The following is a 22,637-nucleotide window of genomic DNA, read 5'->3' on the forward strand; positions in this document are numbered from 1 at the left end:
AATGTCTTATACCTGTGATAGCCATGACTGCCTCTCACTCTCCAGGTCAGTGAACGTCCCATCATTCATGTCCTATCTACATCTGACAACAGCCAAAACAGCAAGACTTGCCTTCAGTATAATATCATATTCTACCAGTGTAAACTGTAAACTGTACTGGATCAGCGGTCATCTAAATTATTTGATATATAAAGTGAGAATACATGCTGATGCAGGTAATGCATTGGTAGTTGTGCTTCTGGATTTGACAGGATTTCATTGCATTTGCATTTTATAGTACAGACCACAGATTTCTTAATCAGCATGAGTTGGAAATATAATATAAAATATGATATAATATGATAATATATGATCTATTAATATATTATCTCTAAAGCAGCAGGTAAACTTCAGTTGCTGAACTCCACCTGCAGGAACCAACTTGTTCCGCCTACTCACATCTGCTCACGTTTCAGCTGGAGACAAACTGGTTCAATCATGTGAGAGTAGATTGTACTTTTTCTGCGTGAAGAGTGTGAGTCCATGATAAAGCCCTGGGAACCTGTATTAATGTTTAACTGCTCTCTAAGCCTCCCTGTGTTTGACTCCTCAATGAGGTATTGATGTGACTCACAGGCTGCTATTACAGTTTTACGGCATTTTAGATAAGAAACAATGACTTGTACTTAACTGGTACCGTTACACCCCTAAATTACACAGTGATACACACACGCAGACCTTTATTTCAAACAAGCTACATTCAGATGTAATTATATTGAAAGAAATTTTGATTCTGACTGTCTCCGGATACACACACACACACACACACACACACACACACACACACGCACGCACACACACACGCAGACACGTGGGAAATAAAGAGGAGGGATACATACATGCAGGCAGGGCCGGAGTGGGACACATTTTCAGCCCAGGAGTTTCATGTCCAAATCCGGCCCAAAATTATTTTTCCCTCCCAATTGGCCCAAACTAGAGACTGACATGAGCCGGCCCATCGGGAATCCTCCCGAATCTCCCGATTAGCCACTCCAGCTCTGCATGCAGGACTCTGGAAAGGGTGGCACACAGCCTGCATGGGAACAGACAGATGAGTGGTGACACCGACGTCCATAGTCCGAAGTCTTTGAACATATTGTGCGAGATCCCTTTTAGCAATGAATGATGAATACCCAAACATAAGCACTTCTTTAGAAAGAGCCTCTTGTTTTGACACTGATGGGGTTACTTCAACAGTGATACCTTTCATGATTAATAATTAAGCAGTGCTTATCATCAGAGCAGACACACTATTTCCACCTTCCTCCTTTACAGGACAGGACTTTATAGTGAGACTGGCGTCTGGCGCTAGAGTCCCCCAGCCTTCCTCTGTTCAAATAAAAAGATTGTCACACCTTAGTCAGTTTCCTGCCAGCCCTCACAACACACGGAACTCGTTCATTTACCTCATTTATCTCAATCACCTACTTATCACATCATCACCTACACCCAGGGGCGGACTGGCATACATTGCTACCGGGGATTTCCCCGGTGGGCCGATGGGTTAGTGGGCCGGTGGGCCGCCGGTAGTTTAACTCAGCCCGTGGAGGAGCCACTGCCGCGCACTGCGGCCCCGGCCCGTATCACGCTGCTGTTTAACGGTGCCTATTACCTCCCCCGCTCCAGTCATACTAACCTGCTCAGCGCGGCCGCGGACTGAGCCTGTAAACACATGAACGAGTTGGACCGCGTACGCGGACTGGGCCAGCTGATGCGAGCTGACGGTATGCAGCGGAGATCAGAAAAAAATCCAACTTGTCCCAGAAAATCCGGGCCGGACTACGAAAACATACAGCAGTTTAAATTGTAGATAACATGTTATTTTTAAATGTACTGCTGTCGCCTCTGCAACGTCTAAGGCACCATGTGCAAATTTCCTTAACACGGTTAACACGGACGCAAGTGGCGGTCTTAAAGGTTCCAGAGCACTGTGCACTGTTTTTTTAAGCTATTGTTAAAAAATAGTAGTAGTAGTATATTGCTATACTAAATTCTTAAATTAAAACTAACCACCACAAATAGGTAAGAGGAAGAAATATAGGTTGTTCTTTAGGATGCACTTTGCGTAAAACAACTTGTTTGGTGGTCTTATGATGGACTATTTAAAAGCCACTATGTGGCTTTGTAATCATAATATTGCTGGAATTAATATTGTCCATATGACAATAAATGCCATCATATACACTACGTGCCATGTATAGATTCATATACAGTATATATACACACACTAGATTCATATACAGTATATATATATATATATACACACACACACACACACACATATATACTTATATATATATATATATATATATATATATATATATATATATATATATATATATATATATATATATATATATATATATATATATATATATATATATATATATAAAGTGGGCCAGTCTGTCAGGAACTCCCGGGCCACTTTTTCTCCCCAGTCCGCCCCTGCCTACACCTCATTCCTCATTCGTTTTCTTCCTTATTTAACCCCCACAGGTAGTTGAGTTGAGTGATTTGGATTGAAGGTCCTTATCCTGCTCAGGGCCTGTTTTTCATGTCTGTTTAAATGAAGCCATTTTGTGTTCATTGGTTGTGTTCTTAAATAAAACTTTGAGTTAACCATTCATGCCTTATTCCTGCTTCATGATGTCACAGAGATTTTGCCTAAATAAGTAAACTTTTGTCTATTAAAAGTGTTTAAATACATCAAACATATGTATATGTAACACAGGGCGAAGTTCAAAGCTGTAGTAATTACAGGGGAATAAAGTTGATCAGTCACCGCCTGAAAATCTGGGAAAGAGTAGTGGAAGCTAGGCTTAGAGGAGAGGTAGAGATCTGTGAGCAGCAGTGTGGTTTCATGCAAGCTAAGTGCACCACAGATGCTATGTTTGTTTTGAGAGTGTTAATGGAGAAGTATAGGGAAGGACAGAAGGAGTTACATTGTGTGTTTGTTGACTTAGAGAAAGCTTAGATAGAGTACAGAGACAGGAGCTGTGGTATTGTATGAGGAAGTCAGGAGTAGCAGAAAAGTATGTGAGGGTAGTGCAGGATATGTATGAGAACAGTGTGACAGCAGTGAGATGTGCCAGACGGGTTTAAAGTGGGGATAGGACTACATCAGGGATCAGCCCTGAGTCCCTTCCTGTTCGCAATTGTCATGGACAGACTGACGGACGAGGTTAGGCAGGAGTCCCCTTGGACTATGATGTTTGCTGATGACATTGTGATCTGTAGTGAGAGTAGGGAGCAGGTGGAGGTGAGCTTGGAAAGATGGAGATATGCTTTGGAGAGCAGGGGAATGAAAGTGAGCAGGAGTAAAACAGAGTACATGTGTGTGAATGAGCGGGCAGACGGTGCACAGGTCCAGTTACAAGGAGTTGATTTGGTGAAGGTTGATGAGTTTACCTACTTAGGGTCGAGGGTACAGAGTAATGGAGGAAGTGAAAGAGAGGTAAAGAAGAGAGTGCAGGCAGGGTGGTGTGGATGGCAAAAAGTGTCTGGGGTGATCTGTGATAGAAGGTTGTCGGCTAGAATGAAAGGAAAGATCTATAGGACAGTAGTGACCCTGCTATGTTATATGGACTGGAGACAGTGGCACTGACAAAGAGACTGGTGAAGGAGATGGAGGTGTCTGAGATGAAGATGTTGAGATTCTCATTTGGAGTGACGAGGAAGGATAGGATCAGAAATTAGTTTATTAGAGGATCAGCACATGTAGCATGTTTTGGAGATAAAGTTAGAGAAATGAGATTGAGATGGTTTGGACATGTACAGAGGTGGGAGGAGAGGTATATTGGTAGGAGGGTCTTGAGGATGGAACTTCCAGGCAAGAGGAGGAGAGGTAGACCTAAGAGGAGGTTTGTGGATGCAGTGGTAGAGGATATGAGAGTGGCTGGTGTGTGAGTGGAGGACACTCAGGACAGGGCCAGATGGAGGAGTTTGATCCGCTGTGGCGACCCCTAAACGGGAATAGCTGAAAGAAGAAGAAGAAGAAAAACATCAAACATAAAAAAAAATTCTTTAGTTAATGAATGCATATGTTTCTACAATACCGAACGAAAGTAATCATAATGAGCAGTCATATTTACCGGTAACCGGAACTTTAAACCATGATGGATGTTTCTGGTTGGATTGGATATCCAAATGTAGGGTTCACATCAGCCTTCTTCAACATGCTACATGACAATCTGACCTCAAATTTTAGCCATCAATCACTGTATTATAAAGATCTAGTCAGTTGACCCTGCTGGATGGCTCATATGTCTTGGTGATGATGCCCTTAAGCTAATGTTATTACACTTATTTATGTCTGGTGCACTTTTGTGTCAGTATATATATACAGTATATATGTTCTACTCTGTGTAGTGTTCTTTGTAAAACAGTCTAGCCTACAGGGGTGTGCAAACTTTTAGACTATTTGGCCACGATGGGTTCTAAAATTTGACAGAGGGGCCGGGTCAGGAGCATTTAAACACCCACTTTAACTTATTATATTTATACATTTCAATTGAAGGTGCAAAGTTATTGAAATCAACATTTACTGGAAAAAGATAAATGGAACACTTTCAACATTCAAAACATATTATTACCTAACGAAATACTCGAGCTCAATAATTTCTAATTGTTTTAAATCCCGCAAAATCATGGACAGATTGTCCCGAGAGACAGACTGCATTAAATATCCTGTCTGCAGCAGAAACCAGAAAGGGCTCTTTAAATTGAGAGCAATGTTTACATTGCGCTTGCGCTTAATTATAAGACGCTCCTCCAGACTTTCCATATGCATTTTTCTCATAACACAGTAGAGAAACTGTCAACCTCTGAGCAGTAGCCGCTCGTCCTTCTGGTGACAGCTTGCTAGTGTAGTTTGCTTGCTTCGTAGCAAAGAGAGGATGATTTTGTACTCTTTGAAAACTGCAACCGTTTCTTGGTACCGTTTCTCAGACATACAGCCGTTGATCGGACCTCAGTGAAAAAAAATATTTGTTGTCCACTCCACACACTTTTTAAGCACTTGTCACTCAGTACCCACTTTTCTTTTCTTTGGTCCGCTCATTTTTACCGAAGGGCGAAAACGGCAGCGGGAAAGTTACTCGCCAACAGAGGTCAATGTGTCTGGACTAGTGCGCCATCTATTGGGAAAACTAGTGTATTGCAGATGAAAGGGTGAAAAGGGGAAACGAATGAGGTTTTTACTATAATTAGTAAAGCGGGCCGGATAAAAAATATATATATATATAGCGGGCCGGATTAAAAAGCCTAACCTATATGGCCAGCGGGTCAGTTCCCGACGGATCCGTAATGATGACTTGCAGCAGTCTCCCCTCCTATTTAAGGAAGACAGTTGCAGTTGTTTGATGACACCACGTGAATTCTTTCAGTTAGCCATTTTCTGAGATACGTGTCCGCTCGTCGTTTTTGCTTTCTCTCTCTCCTTCTCTAGTCTCTTACGTCATTATTCGAGTCCTTCTTGGTCTCTCTCAAGTTTTCCTAGAGATAAGTTTTTATTTGAAAATGCAATGTAATCATAATTATTACATCATTACAACAACTATAATAAATAAATTCACTAGAACCTCCCCAAAACACATGAAAAACATGAACTTTATTAATCACTATACAATACATATTAGTGAATGTGGAGTGACATCTCCGTGTGTGGCGCTTCTGTTCCCGCCTGACTGTGGCGTGTGGTACCTCTGTTCATTTTGGAAGATGGAGTGATGCTTCCTTGCCCTCCCAAAGGTGGCCTATCACCTCTGTTAAGAAGGTTTGCTAAGAAATTAGCAAACGATAATAGAGTGAGATTTTATCATCAAATATGATTATGAGAAACAAACAAACCCAAAATAACCTTAATGACATCTTGGAAATGAAAGCTGCACCTTCAACCATGATTGACTGTGCAGTCAAAGAGGCTTTGCTTCTCTGGACTGCAGAACCTATAGAGGAGAACACATGGAGATGGAATAGGAAAGAGATTACACAACAGAACTCAGGGAGACAGAAGAGTAGGTGGAAGGTTTAATCATTTTTAAAAACACGGATAGTTCATGTGTCCTGTTTGCTTCATTTAAAAATTAATAACAGAGAGAATTATGTATTGAGAATCGTGTGCTGATTATAGCTGAACCTAGTCACACTAATATGTGATTTTATTTATTGTTTTCTGACTGACAGGAAGCTAGTGATGCAGGTGATGTAGATAAAGGTGGTGGGGATACAGAGGGCTGGAAGAGTTTGCAAGAAAGCACTGGACATTGTATTTTGAGCTAAAGTCCAAAAACAGAATCCATGCATATGTCCCCAGGTACCCCAGGAGGTAAAATCCCATACTGACTGGTTCATCCAATGGTAGGTAAACTGCATGAGGTCCAGCAGGTGTACTGAGACGTTCTTAAGGTGGTCCACAAGCCTTCATAACCACAGATGTCAGGCCTTCAGACAGCTGGGGGAGACATCCTATAGAACTGTCGCTTTCCTGATTTTCTGTCTGTGGAAGAGCTGGAACGTATCACATACATTAAGTGCAGTGTGAGTGTCAGGGGGACCGTCTCAGGTGTGGTGGAGGCCAGTATTAATATTGAACTGGAGTGGGTGAAGTGTGTACGGTTAACCCCTTTCAAGCCTACAGTATATGACTGGTTATCAGCCAGGATTTTGTTTGCCTCAGCATGGGGGGGCTTGGATGGTCTTCTGTTGTTGAATGTTGTTGTTATGCAGGCCTCTCTGCACCTGTTTTTCAGTGTTCCAGCATAGCACACCCTGGTCTCCTTCATCAGTGGGCTCCTGTCCTGCTTGTACGGGGCTCTATATCTACTTCTGAAGGCATGTCTTAGCCCGGCTAGGACACATGTCTTCCCAAACACGTACATCAGCTTTTGTGGAGATGGAACCCTGTACAATTGCAGATAAGGAACTCAGTGATGAAGGAGATCAGGGAGGCTAAAAGATGCAACACTGAAAAGCTCTTGTAGACACAGATAATATTTTGTGTCTTTATTATTTGCCAAACGATTAGGTGACTGCTAAATATGTGTTAATCCACCACCCTCATCTCTGTTACCTCTCTCTCTGCCTTTGTCTTTCTGAGCCTTTTCCCATCAATGACAGTTGTGTCAAGATTTGCAGAGTTTAACCTGCTGGTTGGCCATCTTGCTGATGGTACCCTAAGCCTAATGTCATTGCCAATGTTGACACGTGTCCAGCGCTGTTTCAAGTCCTTTATTTCCCTTCTGTTATGCCATGTGTATTGTTCTATATAAAGCCGTCTATGTGGTGCATGGTTACTGAATGAACAAATTCAGACGCGATTGATAGAACCGACTGGTGTCTAATTCGTTTGTCGCTATCTAGTGGTGTAAAAGTGATTGCACAAATAATGTATCGTTTATTTATCTAATATAATTATTTAATTATATAGCTTTCCCTACAAGAAAATGATCGACCCACGTTTTAGTGGAATGTTTAACCACGTTTAGTCATGTTTAAAAATATCGACAGTTCAAATATGGTCTGTTTGCCTCAGTTAAAAATTAACAAAGCCAGTGAGTTGCTTAAATAATCGTGTATTGATTACAAATGACTCTAGACATTCTTGTGCGTTTATCAACATTCCTCTCATGTGGAGAATCCTAGTACATGGAGCTCGCACTGCGGGGATCTTTCCGGGGTTCGTCGGTGGGTGGAATATCACCCACTCAGGAATTCGCACACCTAAACCATGGACACGTCAGAAGAACAGATTTCTCTGCTTAAGTCGTTTCTACTAAGTTACTTAATGCCAGAAAAATGTTACGACTATTTCTTTCACCATCTCAACTTCACTCACGGTGAGACGCATTTTCCAGAGAGAGATAGCTAGATACTGTGACTAATGTACTTTGAAACTGTGTTTTGTTCGATTGCGCAATTGCTGGCTAACTGTTCAGACAAGTTGAAAGACCTCGAAGAGTTTAGTATCACTTGTACATACATTCTTCTGTATGTACATACATTCTTCATCACTAATTCCACAGTAATGTTCCAGTCTACCTATTATTAAAGTTCTATCACTTTTTTGTCTCGTGCATACGATCCATTAGCCTACACAAATACTGACCCTAAGGGGATGTCATGTTTGATCTGTAAACGAGCGGTCTTAGACCAATTAGCCTACTGATATTTAATTTGTATACAAGCGGTCTTGGATAAATTGCTCATGGTTTAAATGGTTTTGAGCTTTTAGTGCCGTGTCTGAAGATCCTTCTGAGCAAGATCATGGGTTTCTGTATCATGTGGACACTTCTGGGTAAGCGCAAGCGTTCTTTCTTGGTGTAACGCTTTGGACGGTTTTGATTTTCGTGACGATGTTGACTGACTATGATATATACACATATCCCTGTCCAGCACCAATGGCCCAGATATGGAAGCTTTTGTGGGCTGGTAGATCTGAAGGCGTCAGCCTGGTGTCTGCTCTGCTGGACATGCTGGTGGTCTCTGCTCACGTGACCTTCTGTATCCACCAGAAATTCCCCATTGGGTAACATGCTGCTGTCTCCTCTGCTCCATACAAATAAATAAGTACAAAATAAAAACACATAACAATTTTACTACATGACAGAACATGACAGCAAAATTACTTAAGGAAATTACTTAAGAGATTCTAACACTGTAGTGCAGTGACACAACATTCTTGAAACAAACAGTTATTTACATATTATGGAAGTGGAACATATGTAATCACATAACCAGCCATTTTTTGCTTGGCTCCTTTTCTTCTGTTGTACTGTTCTGGGATATAACTTTGCCTTCCACTGCACCTACCATGTAAACAGCCCCAATAAAATGAGTAAGACCAGACTAGTAAAAATGATTAAATATGTAAGGCAGGGGTGTCTAAATTTTCACTGGCCCGCAAGCCTCTGTTGACAACAGCATTTTGACCAGAAGATGGCAGTAGACTCAACTAACGCTATTTTATATTTCACCAGAAGATGGCAGTAGACTCAACAAAAGCTATTTTATATTTCACCAGAAGATGGCAGTAGACTCTATACTGCAGTCCCATATCCCCCAAGATGAATGCTTGCCCCCCAAACATTTTCACCTCACCAAATCTGGCCCTCACTGCAAAACGTTTGGACACCCCTGATGCAATGAAATGTAGCTGCATATTGCTGCATGAATGATCTGTTCTTACAAATTATGATCAAAATAGCTGCTTGTCATTTTGTTTTTATAATTAATTGGCAGCTAATAACCAAGTACTGCCACCAACCAACAGACAACCAGCTGGTCTTTTTCAGTTACATATCTTTAGTTTGATTAAACTACATGTTGTTGTGTATTTGAAGAAAATTAAGTGTGGCATTTACACCAAACATGGTACATGGTACATTTACACGGTACACGGTACATTTACGTGATACTAGGTACATTTAAATCACACATTGTACATTTACATGGTACATGGTACATTTACACGATACATGCTACATTTACATGGTACAAGCTACATTTACATGGTACGCCACTACTCAGTTAATCAATTGTTTTAACTAAATGAACAGCAGAAGTGCTGTCATCTGATAATGTTCAGTGCATACATGTGTGAGAAATATCAAACAAAAATACAGATGCTAATACACAATTACTAAAAGGTGTTGTGCTTGAGTCTCTAAAGGGACTGATAAAGGGTTGACCAGTGCATCCACATGTCTGTATCAGCTCTGCACTACATTTGACCCATCACTACGTTATTTCAGCTATTGGTTTTCTTTCTTTATTAAAGAACGGGTTGTTAGTAAAACCAGTAGCAAATCCTCAGCTGTCACAGTAGAGTTGGGAACCCTTGTGCTTTAGGGGGCATGGAGGGAATGTATATATAAATGTATCAATGTTTCATTTTCTTCAAATACACAATAATTGTATATCCACTGCTATATGCAGAAATAATCTGGTCGCATCCAAAACCACAAATTAGTGCATGTTTTGCCCAAATCGTACATAATTTAGGTTTTCTACACAATACAAAAAGGCTATCTTTCTTGCATGAAAGATGAATTGAGTGCCAATCATGAACAATATAAACTCATAAAATGAAGAGTAGTAAGAGAGTGTGTGTGTGTGTGTGTGTGTGTGTGTGTGTGTGTGTGTGTGTGTGTGTGTGTGTGTGTGTGTGTGTGTGTGTGTGTGTAGCGCCTGGGGGGAGAGTGTGTTCATACTCATCCAGTATGCTGTGGTGACTTTCCTGATCCAGTACTACAGAGGAAATGGCATCGCAGGTACTAAACATACAGGAGGGGAAACAGAAGCAGAAAGAGATAAAAAGATGAATGAATGAATGAATGAACGAACAGATGAATGAATGAATGAGTGAATGAACAAACAGATGAATGAATGAATGAATGAATGAATGAATGAATGAATGAATGTGACCGTATGAGCACTTCTAAGGTCATGTGAATTGAGTAGATTTTCTACTGACTCTGACCCTTCAGACTGCCCTGACCCTGCTGTGTGTGCTGCTTACTGCAGGTGCTCTTGTGCTCACAGCATATGGAGGTTTCATATGCCTGCTGGCCTCACCTCTGACCTCTCAGACCATAATTAGGGCAGCGTGGGAGTGGAATGTTCTGATGGTTATTGCTAGCCGGGTGAGTGCAACCTGCCTGTGATGGTCATTTATAAATGCCTCCAAACCCACATACTGCCTACTACATGCATTATTGTGTTTCCATTTTATGACATTTTATATACACTATAGTAGGTGGGTTTTGGATGCTGTCAGATAATTTCTGTTTATAGCAGTTGGTATACTCTACTGGCAGCCCTCTGGACTATATGATGTTTTGGGCTTTCTGGAGTATATATCCTAAACACACACACACACACACACACACACACACACACACACACACACACACACACACACACACACACACACACACACACAAACACACACACAGCTGTACAGGGATATATTGCTCACAGAGATGTGACTAGCAGTTTGATGCTCTTCCTTGGTAAACTCCTCATCTGAACATTTGAATGGGCTTTGGATATTGATAGATTATGGATTATTAATCCCAGTCAGGTGTTTGTGTGTGTGTGTGTGTGTGTGTGTGTGTGTGTGTGTGTGTGTGTGTGTGTGTGTGTGTGTGTGTGTATGTGTGTGTGTGTGTGTGTGTGTGTGTGTGTGTGTGTGTTTGTCGGTGTGTGTGTGTGTGTGTGTGTGTGTGTGTGTATGGTGTGTGTGTGTGTGTGTGTGTGTGTGTGCGCAGTTAACTCAGGTGGCCTGTAACCACAGCAGTGGGTATACAGGACAACTCTCTGGACTATATGTATTCCTGATGTTCTTGGGCTCTCTGGGACGTATGTATAACTCAATACAGGTACGTCCTGCGCAAATACACACACACACACACATACACACACACACACATACACACACTCATACACACTGGCGCTGGACACTCTGCTCATACACATGCAAAAACACCACAATCACACACATGCTCTCCCCAATACCTTGTTGTTGTTTGTTGTCTCTCTCTCTCTCTCTCTCTCTCTCTCTCTCTCTCTCTCTCTCCATCTCGGTCTCCCTGTCTCTCTCTCTCTCTCTCTCTCTCTCGTAGGAGACTGGTCATTCTCCACGCACTCAGGCTTGGCTCTTGGCCGTCTGCTGCTCTGGGCTGCTCCTGGTTCAGGTTGTGCTGTTCCGTAAAGGGCAGCTGGTTCCTGGAGAGGGAGATCAGCAGGAGAAAAGGAAGAGGATGAAAACTAAGAAGAACTAGAGGCAGACAGATACGATGTGTAGTGAACGTGTTCAACACACAAACACTAAAACCACTCCACAGTCAAGGAAACACTGAACACTGATGCCACACCACACAGGCAATGCAAAGTGTCATCAAGCTTCAGTTTAATGCACGACTCCATAATGGTATCATTACTGTTCAATAAGCTTAGAGTGGGAACTGTCAACAGGAGTTGAAAGTTAAGTCTTAGTGAACATTAGTGCAGATTTAAAGGCCTACTAAGTCATTTTTAGAGAGTTATGTATGGCCATGATTCTCACCCCAGATGCAATGCAAACAGATTGCTGCTTGCTGGTTTAGAATTGTATGTTTGATTGTGTTGGACTAAATGTTGCTGGGAGCACTGTGTCAAGTCAAAATACTAAAGGACTATTTTATTCTTCAAAATATTGTTGTCTGTTGAACAAATTAAAAGTCTGTAAAGAACAACATTTCATGTTGTAAGTCTCGGCTTTATCTCTAGGGGGCGGTAAAAGGTCATATTTCCCTGGCTTTTGAATCCAAATCACATCAGCTCCACAGACTCAGTGAAGATGTGGAAATTTAAGTCAAGTTGTGATGATGCAACATGTTTTGCTGTAGTTTGTCATGGCTTCTCGTTGCTTCTCTTAGTGGGAGGTCTGTCCAGGTGTGTGTTTGTGTGTGTGTGTGTGTGTGTGTGTGTGTGTGTGTGTGTGTGTGTGTGTGTGTGTGTGTGTGTGTGTGTGTGTGTGTGTGTTTCTGGAGTGATGAGGTTATGCTTCAATGCATGAGGTATATGTGTGTGTGTCAGCTTATCTGTGGTCTGTGTGGGTCATATACACCCCTGCTCAGATTTGTATCTCACATGGGGTTTGTGGCATCTTGCTTATCTACATGTCTAGACTTAACTGCAATCTTCCATCTAATCTGTTCATCGGAGAGACACACTACTGCTGGTTTGATGGCAGGTACACCACATGTGTATGAGTGTGTATAACTACTACATATTTGTTTACAGTAAAATAGTGTTTGTAAATTATGTATGTCCTGGACATTTGTAGCATTTGTATAGGTTTTGTTTTACATTACCAAAACGTTTGTTTGTGTATGCATGATATATCTGTGATCTGTGGCAAATGTTTATGTGTGATATCCACATCATCATAACAATCCATCTTTTGAATGAGTATTTGATTCTGTTTAAAATAGTGTTTGTAAATTATGTATGTCCTGGACATTTGTAGCATTTATATAGGGTTTGTTTTACATTAACAAAACTTTTGTTTGTGTATGCATGATATATCTGTGATCTGTGGCAAATGTTTATGTTTGATATTCAAATCATCATAACAGTCCATCTTTCTGAATGAGTATTTGATCCTGCAAGGGGTTTTTGCTGTTTTGCTGCTGCTGCTGCTGTGTGTGTGTGTGTGTGTGTGTGTGTGTGTGTGTGTGTGTGTGTGTGTGTGTGTGTGGACATTGTGGTCAGAGCTGATGACACATGTGGATTTGACCAAAGCTCCCACATGTTGCTCACACTGTCTATCAGACCATGGAGCTACGATATGAGCGATACGATATGATACGATATGAGCGACGGTTAAACAGAACTTCATGACATTCGGATCATCCTGAAACCTTCAGACATGCATCTCAGACAACGGGATTGATGATGTTCGTTTTCTCTTCCTTTCTCCCTCCATGGTATTCAGGCTTTGAGGTTTTGATCTATATCAGGTTGGCTCTCCCTCCCGTGTAACTCCGGGAAACTTAGCAAACCAGATCTGCTGTGAGAACGTGTTCACTGAACTGAAACTACGTCAGATGAACCACCCAGCTGGGCTATGTGAAGATATCCCAGCAACTCCGGACCGTCCCTGCCCTGTTTTGTCCTTCAGGTTCTCTTAGCACAACCCTCATTCATATGCGCATTTAATGGGGCTGCGAATATTCAGTGACCAGGGTCTCGTAGAGCTGATGACCCTGCGGCTCCGATGATTCGATAGACGCAGCAACTCTGGACCTGAACCACAGATTAAGGGTGAAGAGTGAAAGTGGTACTTAGAGGTCGCTATTGATGGTTGATGGTTGAGTAAAGTCTAGAGCCTAAGATCTGTTCCAGGGTGGCAGTGAGGGGTTTTGTGTGTGTGTGTGTGTGTGTGTGTGTGTGTGTGTGTGTGTGTCTGTCTGTCTGTCTGTCTGTCTGTCTGTGTGTCTGTCTGTCTGCCTATCTGTGGAGGTGTGATTGAGATTGAACGATAAATAATGATGGACTGAGAGGGAGAGTGAGACACACACAAAACAGGCTGAGCCAGTCAGTTAGACCTGAAGCTTTTTTCAGGCATCTGAGTGCTGATACTTAAACCATGAAAGTAAATAAGAAATAAAATCAAAATAATCATGACCCCATAAAGCCAAAATAGGCACAAAGATACAGACCCAGGAAAGGCCTGAAATGTTTTCTAGTGGACATGTTTTCTCTTTGCAGCGGTTCAAAGTAGCCTAGTATGTTTTAGCTGTGTATAAAGAGAACATGCCTGCTACCCACTCTGCCCACACGCCCTCACGCCTCCCTTTCATTGTCATACTGTTCAATTAAACAACATTAATGCACACAGAGGTGCTTTGTGTGTGTGTGTGTGTGTGTGTGTGTGTGTGTGTGTGTGTGTGTGTGTGTGTGTGTGTGTGTGTGTGTGTGTGTGTGTGTGTGTGTGTGTAGGTATGTAGTAGTTCCTGCTAACTTTTGAATCTCTGCAGCTGAACATTGCCTCTGCCCTGTCCTGCTCAACGTGACAGCCCACACACATACATTTGTGTTCACGTGTTCAGACATAAATACACATCTCTGAAGGCATTTAAAACACTTACCTGAGAATAAGCCTAAATGTGGTAGTGAAGAGACGTAGATGTGGTAGAGGTGAGACGTAGATGTGGTAGATGAGAGACGTAGACGTGGTAGAGGTGAGAAATAGACGTGGTAGAGGAGAGACGTAGATGTGGTAGAGGAGAGACGTACGGTAGTGGAGAGACATGTAGACAAGTTACACGAGTGACATATACATGGTAGAGAAGAGACATAGATGTGGAAGTGGATAGACGTAGACGTGGTAGATGAGAGACGTAGACATGGTAGTGGAGAGTCCACTAATATGTCTACAACAGTAATTTTTGCCTGATATTGTTGCACACGCACACACACACACACACACACACACACACACACACACACACACACACACACACACACACAGACACACACACACACACACACAGACACACACACACACCCATACACACACATACATACAACAGTTTGTCTGCATAATATACCCAACACATATTACTGTCCCAAGTCATCGACACACCATCTTTAAAATGTAATTGTCCCACAGTTGCAGTGTGATACGAGTCATGTGAGGTGTTGGAGTGGGTCTTATAAAAGTTTCCTAACCAGAATGGTCAATTTAGGGACGCTTTACGTACGTGCTTTTAATATTTATTATAGCATTGTGGTATTTTATCATTATTTGAAGTGGTCTAGGACAGGGAAGGGAGTTTATATGCATTCCGTGTCTTTTTCCTTGGCTTGTCTCTCTCTCTCTGACTGGTATGGGCGAGGGGTGGAGATTTGGAGTTAGTTTGGGGGATTGCCGTTGCCTAGGGGACAACCTGTGGAAGCCTCTGTTCGTTGCTAGGAGATTTGATGCTTTCAAGAAGAAAATCTGGCCCCTTCCTCCAACTCTGTCCCCTCCAAATGTACACACACACACACACACACACACACACACGGACGCGCACACACACACACACACACACACACACACACACACACACACACAGTCTTCTCTCAAATTTGCTGTTTGCTTGCTGCTAAATTTGAGGAATAGATACTTTAAAATCACATATTTCAAACGCCATGCTTTCGTCATTGGGCCGAAATCTCTTCAGTTGAACTGTGAGCTTAAAATGAGAACTCACAAAACAGAAACTAAAACTACTTCAAAACGAATATAGCCTAATGAAAGTTGGAGTTTATAACTGTGGTGGAACCTGCTCATCCATAGACAGTGGTTTTATTTACTACACTGGCCTACCTGCGCATTTATCATAGTGAGCAAATAGCCACGGTGAAAATCTGACGCAGTGGGGAGAAGATGACGTGAAGAATGACCTGGACGTCTCCTCTAACCCGCTTCCTGCTATACAGTTTATTGATCTAGATGACTATATTTTGGGCCATATACGTGAATGCTTGTGTTTATAACTCCCTTCCCCCTTTAGAAACGCTTTCTACCCCCGCGAGCACATCCCTCCCTCCCCTGAGCCCCCGATTAGCCGCTCCTGACTGCATTATTACCATGAGAATAGCGCGGAGCCGCGAGAGGGTTAAGCTCGCGCTGCAGAGAGAGGGAGACGAGGCACTCAATGCAACGCTAATTTTCTGCCCGGTGGGAGACCGAGAGAAAGCAGAACAAAGGCGAGTATAAGAGGCGCTGAGAACTCCGCGCTTTTACTGTGTGCACCTGCGTACTCAAAAGCAGCGGACAATGCGTCTTCGAAACGGCCAATTACGGACCGGGCAGCCGCTCGCTTTCTATCTTTAGAAAAAAAGCGGGCAAAGTTTTTTTTAAGGATATTCCAACCCAACTTCTGTGTTTTGATCCTACTAACTTTTATCAGTTTTAATCGATCGTTCACTTTTTTCTAGAGTTTAGTAGATGGGGTCACGTGGCCGTGCAACTCCTGCCAATCTGAGTCGGTGTCCGCTTGCACCTTACAGGGTGGACTGCTCAGTGTGGGCTTTTAAGGGCATTGTCTTCTTAACTGGCCTAATCTGATGTGTTTTTACTAGTTATAATATCGGTTATAGAGACTTAAAAGCAAATGAATGTCCAGTCTATGTGTTCTTCTGAATTCATTAAATTTGCGCTTTTAGCGTAACAATGAATACGCGATTTGGCATGAATTGTGTTACAACAATCAGATGGATTTATTACGTTTTTTAATGAGCTTTAAAATATATAAATATATGCTAAGGCTGTATAGTCCACTAATAAAATTGATTGATCATATTTTCCAAAAGCTTTTTTACGCGAAACACTGTAAGATGTGGCAACTTAATAAAAAATGACGTTTTATAGGATCTTCCAACAATGACGTACCAGATAGCGCAGCGCAGGCGAATAACAAATGCGGAAGAGAAAGTGTAGTTTGAAACAGCGTTACAAGGTGAAGTGAAAGGGATTTTATTATCTATAATACGAACAAAGCACTAGTATATTGAACTGATTATTATGGAAATAAGTACTCAATCAAGTTACAAAAATAATAAAATACTTTATTACTTGTTTTTGTTTGTTTTCCATCAAGGTTGAGAAGTCACATAACACATTATTTACCCTTACTATAAGGGCTTTAAAACACAAAAGAAAGAAACAATTAACAACTGTACATTCTCAGTCAAACAGTGTCTTAAGAAAGTTAACAGTCTTTAAAACGAATGAACGTCCTTCAAGACCTTTTTAAACAATCACAACATCTCTCTCTCTCAAAGGAGTGAGTTAGGCCCAAAGGCCTGGTTCAGTAGAAAATACAGCAAAACCCTTCTGCTAGGGACATTTGTATTAATGTTTTACTTCTGAATGCACTAGGACAGCTGTTGCACCATGTGTTGTATCCCCTCAACCACTGCATGTGCACTATTGTATAAAAGAATTCAAATTATTTTCTAAATCATCCAGCGTTTTACACCTTGGGCTAACTAAATATGACTAGAAGCAGCAATAGTTTTATTTAAGAATTAAAGACCTCTGAAAGAAGATCTTCAGCAGTGGAGTTTGTGGGTGGACTGACCCCAAGAAAGCAGCAGCAGATGGGCTCTGGTGCCCTAATCTTAACCTGCTCACTCCTTTAACCTTCTCTTTAAAAGGTTTTCCCTTGTTGAAATCTTTCACATTTCATCTTTAAACCATAAACTCATGATGTTCTTCTAACGTCAAACTATGCAAATGTGCGATAGTTTACCAAACATAACATTTTCCCATTCTTCTGTGACCAATCAAAACAATGTATTGAGTATGTGTTGGTCATTTAACGGAAAGGCCAGCTGTGAGCGACTCAGGGTGATGCTGTTGGCATCCGCCTACACAGTCCAAGCAAAAATACTGATGGAACATTTAGATTAGGATGTGATGAGGTCAGAGGGTTGTCCTGTTCACTACATCCAGTTTTAACCTATCTCCACACACCCTCCTCATCCACCAATCAAACAGCCTTCCCTCGGCCTTCATCCAATCAGTCAAGGCTTATCAAGTCACATGACCCCATGTATCGGCCATCTCTCAGCCACCTGCCTGGCCAGGGCAGCATGCCGTTCAGATGTGTGTGAGGGGCGTTGTGCCCGTGAGGTAATGCTGCTGGATGTTGGTGTATCCTCTCTGGGCCGCGGCAGCCGCATCCCCAGTGTCACCGCCCGGAATATACATGCTGATCATGTCCCTCAGGTCGCCCTGTAGGGGCCCACGCTGGTGGTTGGGCCCTCCAGTAGGGGAGTGAGACACTTGGTCTGGCTTCACCATTGACATTACAGGGCTCGGCTGCTGTGGGGAACTGCCATACGACATAGGGCTACAGGAATGGGAGAAAGGAAGAGTAGAAAAACGATTAATTACACATACTACAGCTTGCCAACGTGTAGTTAATATAATATAAGTAATATAAACAGTTTTTCAGAATGTTCTGGATCTAAACAAGTATAATCATTTTTAAGCGTTTAACATAGTGGCAAATCGCATTTTCGGGCCACTGCTCAACCGACATTGTTGTCGTAAAAGTATTCTGAACGCAAGATGTCACACATTTCACATTTGAAGTAACTCACCTGTATGAATTTGCGCCATTCATGTAAGTTTGCGCCGTGGCCATGGCGGATGGATACTGCAGAGCTGAGAGGTCATAGCGGGGCAGCTGCTGACTGTAACCTAGAGCATCAGTTTGCATTCCGGCGTAGCCTCCTGTTGGACCCCATCCATAACTGTCCATTCTCGGGCTTCCTCCGGGTCCCTGGACGGCGGCCGCTGCCAACAGGTTTCCAGCGGACAGCGGGTACTTGGCAGCCGGATTGTCTTTCTTCAGCACTGGTTTGTTCTTGCGTCGAGGTTTGTATTTGTAGTCGGGGTACTCCTTCATGTGCAGGGCACGAAGCCGTTTGGCCTCGTCGATAAACGGCCTCTTCTCCGCGTCCGTCAGCAGTTTCCATTCCGCGCCGAGTCGTTTGCTGATTTCCGAATTGTGCATTTTGGGGTTTTCCTGAGCCATTTTGCGTCTTTGACCTCGAGACCAGACCATAAACGCGTTCATAGGCCTTTTAACTTTGTCCATCGGATCAGTGCTCTTTTGGTTGTTGACCACTTGTTTGGATCCTCCGTGACTTACTCCGTGCACCCCCCCGTTTAGCGGGGCCATCCCTTGCCCGGGCTGGTGCGTCGGCACCGAGGATTTCATATCGTGCTCCAGCATGCTGTACATTATTAACCAGGAAACTTAGGGTGATTCAAAAATCACCACTGCGGCTGAATCGTTTGAAACCTCACCGATTATGGAGAAAATACCTCTAACACCTACACAAAATGAATTCGAAAAATCATCTACCAAGTTCAGAACTGCGCGAAAAAAAGTTACTTCATATAAAATACATTTCAGACCTCCTTGAAATCGTCAAAGGCCAGCGAAAGAACAAAGAGAAATACCACTGAAATGACTTTAGCTTCCTCGAGGAACAGTTAAAGTGGCAAAGTGTCCGGACCGAAAGTTGCGTCTTGCTCCCAACTCTGCCACTGCTGAGTGATTAGAGAATTTCATCACTGTCCGCCTCCAAGCGCTCTCCTTCCAGCGCGCGCATTAGCATCTCTAAAGAAGGGGCGCGGTGAATTTGGAGACCGGGGGGAGGTGGAGGCGCTTTGGAAAAGAAAAGTTTCTGTGCTCACCTGCAAACTCAGCACATAAACATTAGCATGTTCTCACACACAAGTCTCGTTTTGTTAGAAAACCAAACCTAATATCGATACTGAGTCTGATTTAGTGTCAGAATGACTCCGAATAAGTTCTTAATTCTCCAAACAAGGTTTTCGTGTACACGATTCTCTTGTATTCTTCCTTACAAGAATGAATAAAATACTCAATATACAATATTGAATAGATATAGATTATAGGCTGTGTAACTCAAATAAATTAGATTTTTGCCAGATGTATATATTCGTTGGCTACTTTGTAATGTGCAAACAGCTCTGCTGAAAAAAGCCTAAAACTGGAATACAATTATCGAGATTTTACCACAAGGCTGTGTATGTGTGTGTGTGTGTGGATATATACCTTGGCAAGGATCAGTGTCTCACAATTCAAAAGAATTGCCCAAGAAAAGCCCTGAATGGGCAAAAATGAAATAGGATAGAAGACCACAGCTCTTCTCCATGGGCACGTGGACAGATTCAGGGAAATATTTGGGTTGACGGTGACGTGTGCAGTTCTTCCAGATTTGGAACAGATTCAGTCTGGTAAAGAATAAAGGTAGATAACATAGAAATTACATTTAAAAGTACTTAGAAAATGCAGGCAGTGTGTGTGTGTGTGTGTGTTTGTGTGTAATTGTGTTTTTCATGGGTGCATTGTATCACTTCTTTGAGGGCGTTGGTAATACAGAACACGAATGTTTCAGATCTAATGCTTTAATGTCTTTAATTAGCTTTGTGAGCCATTCTGTTCGAAGTTATTATCTCAATTCTGTAAAGAAAACATATGAAATAGACACAAGTGATTAATTCAATGATTACCAGATAATTCAATTAATGATAAATGTTTATTTTCTTTCATATTTAAAATTATTTCAAACTAAGCCGTATTTATTCATTTAGATCACCCTTTTCATAATAGTTAGGTTTCATAATAGTTTCATAATGTTTCATACTGTTCTTGAGCACATGTGAATGTACAGATGAACACTTGCGTGTATGAATGTGTGTGTGGGTGTCAGTGGGTGTGATTAGTGGAGGCAAAGGCGTGGCTACTGTTGTACGAAACATTTTGTCCCACCTGGTGAGTTGCAGTAAAGACAGGTGTGAGCGGCTCCTCCTTAATACCTAACGTGCACACACACACACACACACACACACACACACACACACACACACACATTAGTTTCTACGAGCTCCACTTCACACCTTCATTATGGCAGCTCGTCCACAAACAGTGCCCCAACGACTGACCATCAGCAACACAAGCCCCCCCACCCACACACACACACACCAATCACACATACTGAAATAACCGACACAATAGTCATGGCCTGTGTGAAATGGCGGGGTGAGTAATGTGATACGATGCGTACCTCACTCTTACCTCTGAATGTGCAGGAGTAAAAGTGACCGTGTTAACATGGTGGGCAGAGAGGACAAGGGGTGGATACCAGTTATCTGTCGTGCTGTCACGAACACTGCGCACTTTCTTGCCGCTGGAGTCTCAAAGCAGGCGGTTTGTTTTGGCAACCGTCCTCCCCCCGTCTGCCGGATACAGATGTCAGTGCGGCTTGTTTGTTTATGGTTTGCAGGGGCAGAACATGCTAATCAACATTTCAGCTGTAGTGTCAGGAGGCGGTTGCCTCTGAAGTCACTGGCCAGATACCCAGGTTGCGAAGTTGAAATGCAGACAGGTAGCGTTGAGAAGTGAGAAAAGGAGAAAGAAACTGGAAAGGGGGAGAAAGTGTGAGACAGAAAAAATGAAACAGAGACAGGGAGAGAAATGGAGGGAGAGAAAGACTAAGAATTGAACACACACCCCATTTGGTGGGGAAATCTTCACCAAAACCTCAAAACAGTTCAACAACAATGACAAAAATGTCACTCCGCAGGTCATAGGGATGACCTGCCGTTGAAGCCACTCCAGGCAAAAAATTTCCATTCGCCTTCAGCCAGATTCTCCAGCGCAGGCTGTTGCGTCAGTACTGGCCTGGGCCGTTGCTGCAAGTCACTGTCGCACCTTTGTTATGCAATTAACCTTATCGTGTTCGGCACGCTTACAGCAGGTGAGCCATGAGTGGCTGTGGGTCACTGGTTGTGCCTGGGATCTGTTTTATGATGATGTTTTATTGTGACATCTTATTATACTGTTTTATTGTGATATGTTTTATTATGATGTTTTATTGTGATCTGTTTTTATTGTGACCCCAAGCAGGAGATTGAAAAGGGGGAAAACACACTGATGGTACCCAGTGCCATGTCGCCAATCAAATCAGAGTGAAAAGTAGAACAGAATGAGAGAGAGAGAGAGAGAGAGAGAGAGAGAGAAACATCACACACGTGAAAATCCCAGAGAACCTGGATGACAGATCGGATAGTCGGGAGCATAAAAGAAAGGGGGAAATGGAGTGAAGGGGTTAAGGAAGAAAAGAAAGAGGCACGGACAGGAGGGAGGGGAAGAGGACGATAGTGGAGAGTTCGGGAGAAGGGGGGGTGAAGAGGAAGAAAGAAAGACAGACAAGGGCAGTAGCATGAGTGGGGGAGGCGAGGGGGTTGGTCACTGGAGAAAGTTCTTAAGCTTTTTCAATGACACACAGATTGAAAGGCTCCTATTCAGAATCCCCTTCTCATGGAAATGGGCCCTGGAGTCTCCTCACCATCCATCACATGGCCCAGTGGCCCAGGCAGGGCTTTACGAGCCCCCCCAACTCACCCCACCAACACTGCGGTCGAAGGGGGCGGGGGGTGTTGGAGAAGAGAGTCAGGGAGCTGGGTGAAGCAGGGGCCACCTGCACCGTTAAAGGACGGAGTATTAAACTCGGGC

The 22,637-nt window shown here is 42.7% G+C and overlaps 2 protein-coding genes across 2 annotated transcripts; one reads left to right on the forward strand and one right to left on the reverse strand.

The window, feature by feature from the left end:
* Positions 1 to 7,651: 7,651 nt before the first annotated feature.
* mpdu1a (mannose-P-dolichol utilization defect 1a) lies at positions 7,652 to 12,267 on the forward strand. The gene is made up of 7 exons (XM_077011609.1): positions 7,652 to 7,874; positions 8,270 to 8,332; positions 8,431 to 8,563; positions 10,222 to 10,307; positions 10,561 to 10,679; positions 11,307 to 11,417; positions 11,661 to 12,267. The coding sequence occupies exons 1-7, from the start codon at positions 7,766 to 7,768 to the stop codon at positions 11,817 to 11,819; spliced, it is 780 nt and encodes a 259-aa protein (XP_076867724.1). The 5' UTR covers positions 7,652 to 7,765; the 3' UTR covers positions 11,820 to 12,267.
* Positions 12,268 to 17,116: 4,849 nt separating this feature from the next.
* On the reverse strand, positions 17,117 to 19,991 carry sox19a (SRY-box transcription factor 19a). Its single transcript, XM_077011608.1, has 2 exons — positions 18,685 to 19,991; positions 17,117 to 18,431 (listed from the first exon to the last, which is right to left on the reverse strand). Exons 1-2 carry the CDS (start codon positions 19,329 to 19,331, stop codon positions 18,179 to 18,181), a joined length of 900 nt encoding a protein of 299 aa, XP_076867723.1. The 5' UTR covers positions 19,332 to 19,991; the 3' UTR covers positions 17,117 to 18,178.
* Between the last annotated feature and the right edge of the window lie 2,646 nt (positions 19,992 to 22,637).

The sequence above is a fragment of the Brachyhypopomus gauderio genome, chromosome 7, assembly GCF_052324685.1.
Source record: "Brachyhypopomus gauderio isolate BG-103 chromosome 7, BGAUD_0.2, whole genome shotgun sequence".
NCBI lineage: Eukaryota > Metazoa > Chordata > Actinopteri > Gymnotiformes > Hypopomidae > Brachyhypopomus > Brachyhypopomus gauderio.